The sequence below is a fragment of the Nuphar pumila genome, chromosome 5, assembly GCF_984573655.1.
Source record: "Nuphar pumila chromosome 5, dmNupPumi1.hap1.1, whole genome shotgun sequence".
NCBI lineage: Eukaryota > Viridiplantae > Streptophyta > Magnoliopsida > Nymphaeales > Nymphaeaceae > Nuphar > Nuphar pumila.
Genome location: NC_143253.1, coordinates 1926328 through 1938665, shown reverse-complemented (window position 1 = coordinate 1938665; position 12338 = coordinate 1926328). Strand labels below are relative to the sequence as shown.

At 39.5% G+C, this 12338-nt stretch overlaps 1 protein-coding gene across 1 annotated transcript in view; it reads left to right on the top strand.

The window, feature by feature from the left end:
- LOC149836439 (ubiquitin-conjugating enzyme E2-23 kDa-like) overlaps positions 1-12338 on the top strand; it is a 35987-nt gene that overhangs the window by 16617 nt on the left and 7032 nt on the right. The window contains exons 4-6 of the mRNA XM_090006990.1: positions 10403-10517; positions 10774-10826; positions 11298-11426. Of these exons, the coding sequence (XP_089863116.1) occupies positions 10403-10517; positions 10774-10826; positions 11298-11426 (297 nt within the window). The remainder of the gene's footprint in view (positions 1-10402; positions 10518-10773; positions 10827-11297; positions 11427-12338) is intronic.

Here is a 12338-nt window from a genome sequence, read left to right as displayed (position 1 = left end):
AGAGTGTCTTGTCCACATACTCCTCAGCAAAACGGTATTGCTGAACAAAAAGACCGACATATTGTTGAAAGTACGATGAGTATGATATATGATAGTGGGGTTCCCATCAGTCTCTGGACTGAAGCTTTTCATTCAGCCATTTATGTCATAAATGGGCTACCCATGCCTATTTTGGATAATGTATCTCCTTATTTTACTCTGTTTGGTGTGCATCCCAATTATGATGAACTGTGAGCTTTTGGATCTATATGCTATGTGCACATTGACAAGACCTTGCGAAATAAATTTTAGGACAAAGCATCTAAGTGCAGGTTTGTAGGCTATGCAGATGATTATAAAGGCTACAAGTGCTATGATCTTGTAGAGAGGCGCGTCAGAATATCTATAAATGTTGTTTTCGATGAAGGCAACTTTGGGAATAGTGTTGATACTAGTACTACTGTGCAGCCAAGCCCTAATGTGTCTGTTTATCATCCTTGGTTAAGTGCAAAGCTTTTCTCTAACATGGACGGGGATCATTCTTCTGCCTGTATACATTAGTCTCCATCTCCAACAAACAACTCAACAGATCAGAATGATATTTATAGTGCCGTCCCATTCTCAGATGTGGGCAGATACAAAGGGAACATCTATACAAGAAGAGGAAGGGAACCAACTCTTTCTAATGAGGAACAGTCAAGTGTCACACCTGATCCATGTCCATCTTCCACAGAACAGGTGCTCTTAAGGAGATCGGAAAGGATTCAACATCCTATTGAAAGGTGGGTCAGTTATGAAAACTTCACCATGGATTTCCAGCTCTTTTTATCCAAAATTGACAAACAAGATGAACCAATTGAAAAAGGTGCAAAGGATCGGGTCGATCCATGTAAAGATCCATGTAACTCTTTTTACATTTATCGGGTCTGGATACACCAGACCCGGACCCACACTGTAATGTAAACTTAAATACACAAGTTTAGGTCACGATTTCGTATTACTGAAATCGTGACAGTCGTAATCTCTCTCTCTCTCTCTCTCTCTTCTCTTTCTCAACGCAGGTGCAGAGGAAAACTTTCATGGTATCAGAGCGTAGATCCATCTAGGGGTTGAAGAGGACTCCAAAGGTGCGACAGATCAAAGGTTTGAGGATTCGTTCATCTCCCATCTTCTTTTCCCCTTCAGATTTCTTTTCTCTACCTCCATTCCCAATCTCCATCTCCCATTTTCTCCCTTTTTTGTTTTTTTTTTCCAGTCTTTTCCTTTCTTTTTAGTGGATTCATGCCTCACGTGAATCCCTAAGCTGTTCACGAAGAGCTCACGTGAATCCTGGTTCACGATACCCCTGTACATCAAAGAAAGGGAAAAGGCCGTTTCACGTGAATGTCCTGTTCCACGTGAAATACCCATTCAAATTTTTTGCGTATCCCTTCTTCTACTGGGCTGGATATCCAGGTCTGATCGTGCATTTCGGGCAGACCTGCGACATCAAATCTGGGATTCTAAATCCTTTTGATGTCCAACTTGCTGTGTGACATCCCCTTTTTATTCGACTCTCATTCCTTTTGCTCCCTTTTTGTTCTTGACATCAAATCTCTTTTGACTTCTCTCGTATCATATTTCTTTTGACTATTACAAGTGGGATCCACATTGAACATACAGTCTGAAATTTTTTTCCCCTTTCTCATTGCTTCCACATTGAAAATACAGTCTGACTTTTTTTCATTGCTTAAATATCCGACCTTACAAAAGGTAGAAGAGAAAACTCAGTTCTTCTTCTGACAGCCTCTGGTCGCCATTTTAAAGACGATCAGCAAACCTCTCTGGCTGCAGACTGAGCACTCTTTGGATACTCTGGTAACACAAAAAGGGGTTCCTTTTTCTTGTTAAAACTCTTTTCTTCATGGATTTTCATTCCTCTTCATCCAATCTTTCTTCAAGTTTTCTCACTCAACTCGTTTCTGAAAAATTAACTACCTCAAACTTCTTGATTTGGAAGAGACAAATCATACCTTTTATAAGGAGTCAAGGTCTCTTAGGTCACCTTGATGGAATCACTCCCGCTCCACTCGAATTTGTTACGAGAGAGGAAAAAGACGACAAAGGAGTAAGTTCAATTGTGTATGTCAAGAATGTAGAGTACCTCAACTGGGAAAGGAAACATTAGTCGGTGGTTGCATATATCACTTCCACCTTGTCCCAAGAGGTCCTTGTTGCAATTTCCAATAATTGTACTGCTCTGCAACTTTGGGAAAAATTGATTCAAACATATTCACAAGTTTCGCAGGCACGAATGGTTTTTCTCAAGAGGGAATTTCAAATGCTGAGAAAAGACTCCATGACCATCATGGAATATCTGAACAAGATGAAGATTATCACAGACGAACTTGCAATTATAGGATGCGCGGTGAGTGACAGTGATATGGTACAACCTATGTCACATGGGTGCGGGGATTCGACACTTCCAAAAAACCCGGGTGCAGGGGTGCGGCAGGGGAAAAAATGTAAAAAAAGAAAATATATATATATATATATATATATATATATATATATATATATATATATATATATAAAGGGGAGAGAGAAAATCCTTTACGAAAAAAAGGATTTGAAAAGGCAGGAGCTGTCAGCAGCTGACAGGAGCTGTCAACAGAGAAAATCCTTTACGAAAAAAAGGATTTGAAAAGGCAGGAGCTGTCAACATAATTTTTTTAAAAAAAAAAAATCCAAAAAAAAAATGGACGTAAATGATCTTGGGTGCGGTCAACGCACCCATGATCGGGTTGATCGCACCCGGTGCCGCACCCGCACCCGCGTCGAGTCGCGTCGACGCGGGTGCGGCACCCTGCTAGCCGAATCCCTGTGACATAGGGTACAACAGACTCTGAGTGGATTGGGATCCGACTACAATATGATTGTCACTTCACTATTGTGTCTCCCTACCCTTCCTACCTTTGATGAGTTGCGAGCAAAATTGATTCAGTATGAGATGACTCTGAAAGGGTTCTCTGAGGAATCTCACATTCACACAAATTCTCAGAAAGTTTTTGCCACAGGAGTGACTTATGGTAGAGGACGAGGACGAGGAGGACAAGGGCGAAGTGGACACGGAGGGCGTGGTCTGCTTCCCACTCCAAATACGTTAGCTCATGCGCAGGGATCAAGATCCATTCCTACTTGCTTCCTTTGTAACAAAAAAGGGGCATATCAAGGCGAATTGTTGGCATAATCCAGAGAATAAAGGAAAGGGTCCACAGACAGAAAACAAAAGAAAGTTCTCAAATAGTGGAGAGATTAAAGATCTGCTGATATCTGCCTTGTCAGAGTTGAAGTTGAAGCAGAGTGATGAAGACACTTGGTTTGTCGACTCAGGGGCAGCGACTTATGTGACAGGTGATGCAGGTAAGATTTCTAATCTCATTCCTTATTTTGGAAAAAGTAAGATTGTCACTGGAGATGGATCCCACCATCCTATTTCTCATGTTGGAAAAACTGTCATTCCCATGTCATATTCCACTCTTACTCTTTTTGACGTTCTTCATGCTCCTGACATTAAGAAAAATATTGTCTCCGTTTTCAAACTTATTAATGATAATAATGCTTCAGTTGAATTCACTCCCTTCTCTGTGCAGGTCAAGGACCTACGCACGAGGGAAACATTCGCTGAAGGAAAGAGACGAGGCAATATGTATGTCTTTGAAGAAGCTCCTTGTCATGCTGTTCGCCCTGTCCACCTGAATTTAAAGCCCTCATTAGAGTCGTGTTCATCCTCTTCTGCCAATGTTTTTAGCATTTCTGAATGTAATAAGCCATTCTTATGGCATAGTCGGTTAGCACATTGTGGGAGTCATTTTATTGAGAAACTTGTATCTAATAATCTCATTCCAAAAGAAAGTCTCAATAGGGATGAGAACAATTATAAATGTTTCAGTTGTCTTTCCTGCAAGAGTCATGTATTGCCTTTTCATTCCATTAATAAGAGAGCTTCAAAACCTTTTGAGATAATCTGTTCTGATGTTTGGGGACCCGCCCCAATTGCCTTTGGATCTGGAAGCAAATACTATCTAATATTTGTTGATAGCTATTCTCGATACACTTGGATATATTTCATAAAAAAAAAGTCGGAAGTCTTCTTTTTGTTTCAAAATTTTCTTTCCCTAGTCAAAAATCAATTTTCTGAGTTCATTCAATTTTTCCAATGTGATGGAGGTGGGGAATTCTCATCCCGTGATTTTATTTCTTTTCTTCAAAATAACGGAATAGGAAGAAGGGTGTCCTGTCCTCACACCCCTTAACAAAATGGAATTGTTGAACGAAAATACAGGCATATCGTTGAAAGTGCCATGAGTATGCTTCATGACAACAATCTTCCCATCAACCTATGGACAAAAGCTTTCCATTCTGTCGTACATGTGATAAATAGACTGCCTATGGTTGTTCTGGAAAATAAGTCTCCTTATCACTGTCTTTTTGGAACTCACCCTAGTTATTATGATCTGTGTGTTTTTGGATGTGTCTGCTATATGCATATCGATCAGTCCCTGAGAAACAAGTTTCAAGACAAGGCCCAAAAGTGCAGATTTGTGGGATATGCAGATGACTACAAAGGATATAGGTGTTATGATCCCACCAACAAACGCATCAGAACCTCAAGAAACGTTGTCTTTGATAAACAAAATTTTGATCACGGAGATGACACAACAAATATGCCAACTGAAATTTACTATCCTTGGCTGAGCTCAGAACTTTTTGCTGGCTCCAATGAAGCATGTTCCTCAGATTGTGTGCAATAAGGAGACGTGTTTGAGAACACTGGGACGTCGGGGTCACAAAATGCAGAGGAAGTACCGGGCAGATACAAAGGCATTGTCTATTCTAGACAGAGACCGACAACATCAAGCCATTCAGATAATGTCTCAGTCGCCAATCCTGCGCCTTCTCATACTCTTGCAGCCAGAAAATCAAACTGCATACGCCATCCTATTGACAGGTGGGTTAGTTATAACAACTTCTCCTTGGATCTTCAATTGTTGCCATCAATAAGGACGAAGAGCCCATCATCTATTATCAGGCCACCGCTTCTATGAAATGGGTAGAAGCCATGAATGATGAAATGCAAGCCTTGCATGAATGTGGAACATGGGAAGTTGTTCCCAGACCAACTGACAAAAATGTTGTCGGATGCAAATGGGTCTACAAAATCAAGTACAAGCCAAATGGAACCATTGAACGATATAAGGCAAGACTTGTAGCAAAAGGATTCACTCAAGAAGCAGGGCAAAACTATGATGAGACCTTTAGTCCGGTTGTAAGAATGGGAACGATTCGAATCATCATTTCCCCGACTGTTGAACATGGATGGAAGTTGAGTCAGCTTGATGTAAAAAATGCATTCTTACATGGGAATTTGAAGGAGGAAGTATAATGGAACAACCCCCTGGATATCAAGAACAAAATTGTAAAACCCATGTATGCAAGCTAAAAAGAGCCATCTACGGCCTGAAGCAAGCATCTCGCTCTTGGTTTGATAGCTTCTCGCTAGAGATTCAGAAACATGTATTTTCACGTTCCATGCTGGACCACTCATTATTTATTTTTAAAAGCCCGCCTGTGACCACTCTATTATTAATTTATGTCGATGATATTATCATCACAGGAAACTCTGCGAACCACATCCAAGAAATAAAAGACTTATTAGGTCAAAGGTTCAAAATGAAAGATCTTGGAGTTCTACGCTATTTTCTTGGTGTAGAAGTTGATAACCAGGCTCATGGCTTGACACTCACCCAACACAAGTACACCGTAGACGTTCTCAGCAAGGCAGGCATGAAAGACTACAAACCTCTGGAAACTCCGAGTGTACTTCATCAAAAACTTAACGCTCATGATGGAGATCTGTGTGATGACCCCACCAGGTATCGTAGCATAATAGGAATGTTACAATACCTCACATTCACTAGACCTGATATTGTTTATTCAGTCAATCAAGTGTCTCAATTTATGCATGCGCCACGTACTGGACATATGGAAGCAGTCAAGAGGATCCTTAGATATCTGAAAGAGACTATTGGGGATGGATTGATATATTTACCACAGTCATATGGCCAAGACGAGTACGAAATTACTGTATATTGTGATGCAGACTGGGCAGGAGATCCTGACGAACGAAGATCTACATCAGGATATTGTGCCTTCATTGGAAGAAATTTAGTCTCTTGGAGCAGTAGAAAACAAAAAGCTATCGCTAGATCAAGCACTGAGGCTGAATATAGATCCATGGCTGCTGCCACTGCCGAAGTCACATGGATCAGGCATCTTCTAACTGAAGTAGGAGAAAAGATCTCCCACACTACCTTGCTCTGTGACAATCAAAGTGCTATCAACATGTCATTCAATCTAGTACATCACAGTCGTGCCAAGTACATTGAGATCGACCAACACTTTGTGAGACAAAAGGTTGAAGAAAAAGAGATTGAGCCTGAGTTTGTCAGCACTGAAAGACAGGTTGCAGACTTATTTACCAAAGGGTTAACCAAGGACCGCTTTTGGATGCTTAAAAGAAGTTGTTCATGGTCCAAAACCATGATCAACTTGAGGGGGGGTGAAAAAGGTGCAAAGGATCGGGTCGATCCATGTAAAGATCCATGTGACTCTTTTTACATTTATCGGGTCTGGATACACCAGACCCGGACCCATACTGTAATGTAAACTTAAATACACAAGTTTAGGTCACGATTTCGTATTACTGAAATCGTGACAACCGTAATCGATCTCTCTCTCCCTCTCTCTCTCTTCTCTTTCTCAACGCAGGTGCAAAGGAAAACTTTCACCAATCAGTTTCTATCAAGTTGTTCAGTCAAATAAGTGGATTGAGGCGATGAATGAAGAAATGAAGGCTCTCCACGAGTGTCAAACTTGGGAAATTGTCCCACGACCTCCAGACAAGAATGTTGTCGGATCGAAATGAGTGTTTAAAATTAGGCATAAGCCGGATGAGAGCATTGAACGGTATAAAGCTCGCCTAGTAGCGAAGGGTTCACACAAGAATATGGACAAGATTATGATGAAATATTCAGTACAGTGGTCAAGATGGGAACAATTCGAATTGTTCTTTCCCTGGTTGTTGACCATGGATGGAGTCTCAATCAGCTAGACGTGAAAAACGCCTTCCTGCATGGAAATTTGAAGGAAGAAGTATATATGGAGCAACCCTCGGGGTATACTAAAGGTGATTTAAGGAGTATGTATATAAATTGAAGAGAGCACTTTATGGCTTAAAGCAGGCTTCTGGATCTTGGTTCGAGAGTTTTTCGTTAGAGATTCAGAAGCATGGTTTTTGTCATTCCCAACTCGATTATTCTTTATTTATTTGTCAAGGTACACATACTGTTAAATTGTTGTTAATATATGTTGATGATATCATCATCACAGGCAATGCACCAAGCCATATTCAAGAAGTCAAGGACTTACTGAGTAAGAGGTTTAAGATGAAAGACCTCGGCACTTTAAGATACTTTCTTGGTGTAGAGGTGGATAGAAAAGGAGGGAAGTTGACTTTAACTCAGCATAAATATACGTTAGATTTGCTGGAAAAAGCAGGAATGACTGATTGCAAACCGCTAGCCACCCCTAGTGTGATCAATCAAAAGCTTAGTCTCCAAAATGGGATCTGTATCATGACCCCACCAGATATCGGAGTCTGGTAGGTATGCTTCGGTATCTTACCTTTACTAGGCCAAACATTGTTTATGCTGTCAATCAAGTCTCTCAGTTTATGCATGAGCCACGAACGGGTCACATGGATGCTGTTAAAAGGATCATCAGATTTTTGAAAGGTACTGTTGGAGATGGACCTTCGTATATTCGATCTTTGTGTGAGAAGAATGGACATGACATTTATGCTTATACAGATGCCAACTGGGCAGGGGATCCTGATGAAAGGAAGTCGGTATTGGGTTATTGCGTCTTTATTGGCTCTAATCTTGTGTCTTCGAATAGCAGAAAACAAAAGGCAATGGCTAGATCTAGTACTGAGTCCAAATACAGATCTATGGCTGCTACCACTGCAGAAGTTACATGGATTAGGCATTTGTTGACTGAGTTGGGAGAAACTATCTCATGTTCTCTTTTACTTTGTGATAATCAGAGTGCCATACAGATCGCCTTCAATCCCATCCATCATAGCCAGACTAAACATATTGAGATCGATCAACATTTTATCAGACAAAAAATTGAAGATAAGGAGATTGTCCCTCAGTATGTCCGCTCAGTGAATCAAGTAGCTGATTTGTTCACTAAAGATTTAACGAAACACAAGTTTTGTTTCTTAAAGAACAAGTTGTCCATGGTCCAAAACCATGCACAACTTGAGGGAGGCTATTAAGATGTTGTATATGGACTGGGTCCACATTTGGATCCAGATCCATATGTTATATTTAGCGTGTGCCATTATTCATGTACATTGTATTTTGTTTTATTCATTGAGAGCATTACCGTCCATTGTATACTAATGCCTTTCTTTATAATAAGAGGAATTAGGTCACGACCCATTGAGATTGTGGGTTTTCGTGACTGCGACAACCACGTCTCTCCCCTCCACCTTATTTTTTCTTGCGTGAACAGGTTCTGGTGCGGCCCCCTCTAATCTTCACACTCTTGAGGTATATGTTTGCTTGATAAAAGTCCAAGCCTCATCTGCTCTTTCAAATTTTAAGATATTCTCACATGGCTCCTCAGACATGCTTCCCATGAAGAGAGAGAGAGCACTTTAGCATGACCTACTTTCCATGCTTTATAATTATTTTTGTAATCAGATCGAGCTTTATCTCTCTCATTTTCTTTTAGGGTCTTCTCTTTAGTTGTTTCATCTTCTCCCACAACAACCTTGGTAAGAATATGTTGAGGTTTCAGAGTAGAACCATCAATTAAGTGCTACAATTCTTTTCCTACTAGGATTTTTTTTACCGCGGTGGCTCACATGTTGTAGTTGGTCACATCAAATTCGATGGAAACAACAATTACAACTTCCTTGTCGGCCATGAAAGTAAAGAAAATAGAAGAGGAAAGAAGAGAGAAGATAAAAAGAAGATGGCAATAAAGTGTTGAAGAAAGATGATGGTGCGCTTCCTGAAGCAACGAACCAACGCTCCACCGATCTCATGAGCCTCCTCTTGATCTTCACGTACAAGTTACAATCCAAGAGCATCAAAGCTCTGATACCATGTAATGAAACTCGAAAGAGAGTACAAGTGGGTGCCTCTTATGACCATACAAGAACATACACAATCAAGAGCACTTTTGGGTCAATACAAAACACAATCACACAAACCACTTAGGGGCTAAAACAAAGAGTAAAAAATATAGATATTATTGAGAATAAATGCTTAGGCATTGAATTTACAAGAAGGGATAACACCCCTATTTATATACAAACGCACACACCATAGAGCCATTGGGACCTTCCCAATCGTTAGAAATAGCGCCATTGGGGAGGTCCCAACGACTCTATGGACCTATTACCTAAATTCCCTAAAGCTTACAACTTAAGTACTAAGTTATAAAATAAAAGAAAAAATTATAAAAGACTATTGTGCCCCTAATGGGCACAGCCTATTACAATACTGTGAAAAGACAGATACTCCTAATGGGTATTTCCTATTACAACACTATATATATATATATACTACAACTTAACAATTTAAGGGTACTGTTTTTTAGTTCTGTATTTCTAGAGAGGGAATAGTGTCATTTCCAACAGCATTTTCCTTTATTCTCCTAGTTATGGGATGGTTATTATGAATGTCTTTCGGGATTGTTAGCATCATTTCCATCTAGGGGTCCTAAATTTTCAAAGAAATATTCAAGTGTGCACTATTTTCATATCAGTTTTTTCTCGAAACTTCAAACCAACATTGTAATTAACTCGGTGCCTATCTATCAGTTTCCTTTCCTTTTTTTTGTTTGAAACAGTTCCCTATCTGCATGAATGTTGAACTGAAAACAAAGGTAACAAGAAAGAAGAAACTCATGCTTGTCAAGCACCACCAAGTTTCAATTTCTGAGAGTTAAATATGCACCAGAGTTTATGAGAAAAACCGAAAGAGAACGGGATTATATTATGTAAATTCACATCATTTTAATGTAGTTACACTTCTTTTTTAGTGTATTTAGTTGTATATGCTTGCATCTTATGTTATATTTGTTGGTCTAAGATCTAAGTAAAGAATGCACATTGGTGCATACTTATTGATGATCATCTAAATGATTATGCAGGTCGGACTCACCTACCTGTACCTGTGTATTGCTCATGTTTTTTTGTTTCATGTGTGGACATTGAACGGATAATGTGATTATCCCATGTATGCAAAGGATATTTTGTTTGGCCATGTCAATTCGCTTCTTATTTTACTGGATATTCTTGTAGGTCCTTATGAAGGTGGATTTTGGAAGGTCAGAGTGGAGCTTCCAGAGGCATACCCATACAAGTCTCCGTCAATTGGATTCGTGAACAAAATTTTTCACCCGAATGTTGATGAGCTGTGAGCACAATTTTGTCTAATTCTTTCGATGGTTTGGCTTTGCTTTCACATGACCTTCAATTGAAAATTTTTCTTTGCCATCCTTGCTGAATGCGTGCCTTAGTCATTTGTAGTTTGAATAAGATCTTGATATTTGGTCATGACCACAAATATATGAATCTTACAATATTGTTTGAGTTACCACATTTTAGACATCCCATACCATTTCTATGTTTCTTCAGTTTTTCATTCTCTGACATTTGAATTTTGATGGCAGGTCTGGTTCTGTATGCTTGGATGTCATCAATCAAACCTGGAGCCCCATGTTTGGTAAAACCTAAAGTCATTACTAGAAGATCCGTACCTACTGACAAATCACTTGCACCAATTAAGTCATGCTCTTTTGCATGCTTATGTCCTAGAGATTAGTTCTATGTAGATAATGATTTTTTCATTTAACATTCATAAGTATGTGCAAGTAGAACACTGGTAGAGAACCAAACAGAATAATACATTTTCCATCTCAAGTGGTTGGTGTGTCATCCTCCTGAGATATGCATGGTGCATACCCTCCTCGTTTGGGGAACTGTTTACATCTGAGTTCACAGTGGTGAGGGACCAAGTATGGCTTAGATTCTTTGCAATATTGACTCATACACGTCAGTCAATGGATTTAATTGCTCAGCTTGATGGCACAGCCAGGAAAAATAGGGCTTTGCTGTCATGTTATTCAACAATAAGTCACATACGGAAAGAAAAAATGCATTTATAACATAATTCTTTTTTACTGATATATTGCAGATTTGCTGAATGTGTTTGAAACCTTCCTACCTCAGCTATTACTTTACCCAAATCCTGCAGATCCATTGAATAGTGATGCTGCGTCACTGATGATGCGGGATAAGCAACAGTTTGATCAGAAAGTGAAGGGTAATAATTTTTGAGTGACTGAAATTTAAGTTCTATGATGTCCTTATGTTCTGGCTGTCTTCTCACCAGTAATTGTACCACACCATGTGCACATTTAAACATGTCGATGGCAGGTCATGGCAGCATGACTATGCTCTGCTGAAGATGGACAGTATGAGATACAGTTAAAATTAACTTATCTGTTATTTTATACTATTTTCCCTTACTCTTCAGATGTTTTCAGTTGACATCCCATGCTCCATATATTTGTACTTTTTTGTGCTGTTGATGTTTGGTAAGGTACCATTTATTCTCCTTAGATATATCAATTGCCATGTAAGCATTACAGAGATGTTTCTCATAAAAAATCTAGAGATGAATATTGTCCATTGATTATCCTTCAGGTTGTGTTTGATTCACTGGACAAATGCCGCTTGGACAGAATGAGCGGCGTTTGTCCATAACCCGCAGGGGTGCGACTGGCTCGTCCCACGCTGATGTGTTATAATGCATCGTGCAGGACACTCTTGGTTCTGTGCTATAATATTTGTCTTGTGTGTATCAAACACAGGACACCCACCGCTGGGGCCGCTTTCTCCCAGTGGTGGGATTTGTCTGGCATGGCAAACACGTCCTCAAACTGCAGTTATTTACTGAATGGTTTGTTTCTTGTGAAGTAGCCCATTGACCATACAAAGTGGGTATCCATCAACCAGCAGACTTCCCAGATTATTTTATTTTCAGAAGTCTGTTTCCTTCATTGATGTCCAAAACATCAAAGATCAGAAAGGAAAAAGTGATGCTTCAACATATAATAAACTGAATATATATATATATATATATATATATATATATATATATATATATATATATATATATATATATCAGAAAGGCAAAAGGTGCTGCTTCAACATATAATAAACTGAAAGTTTG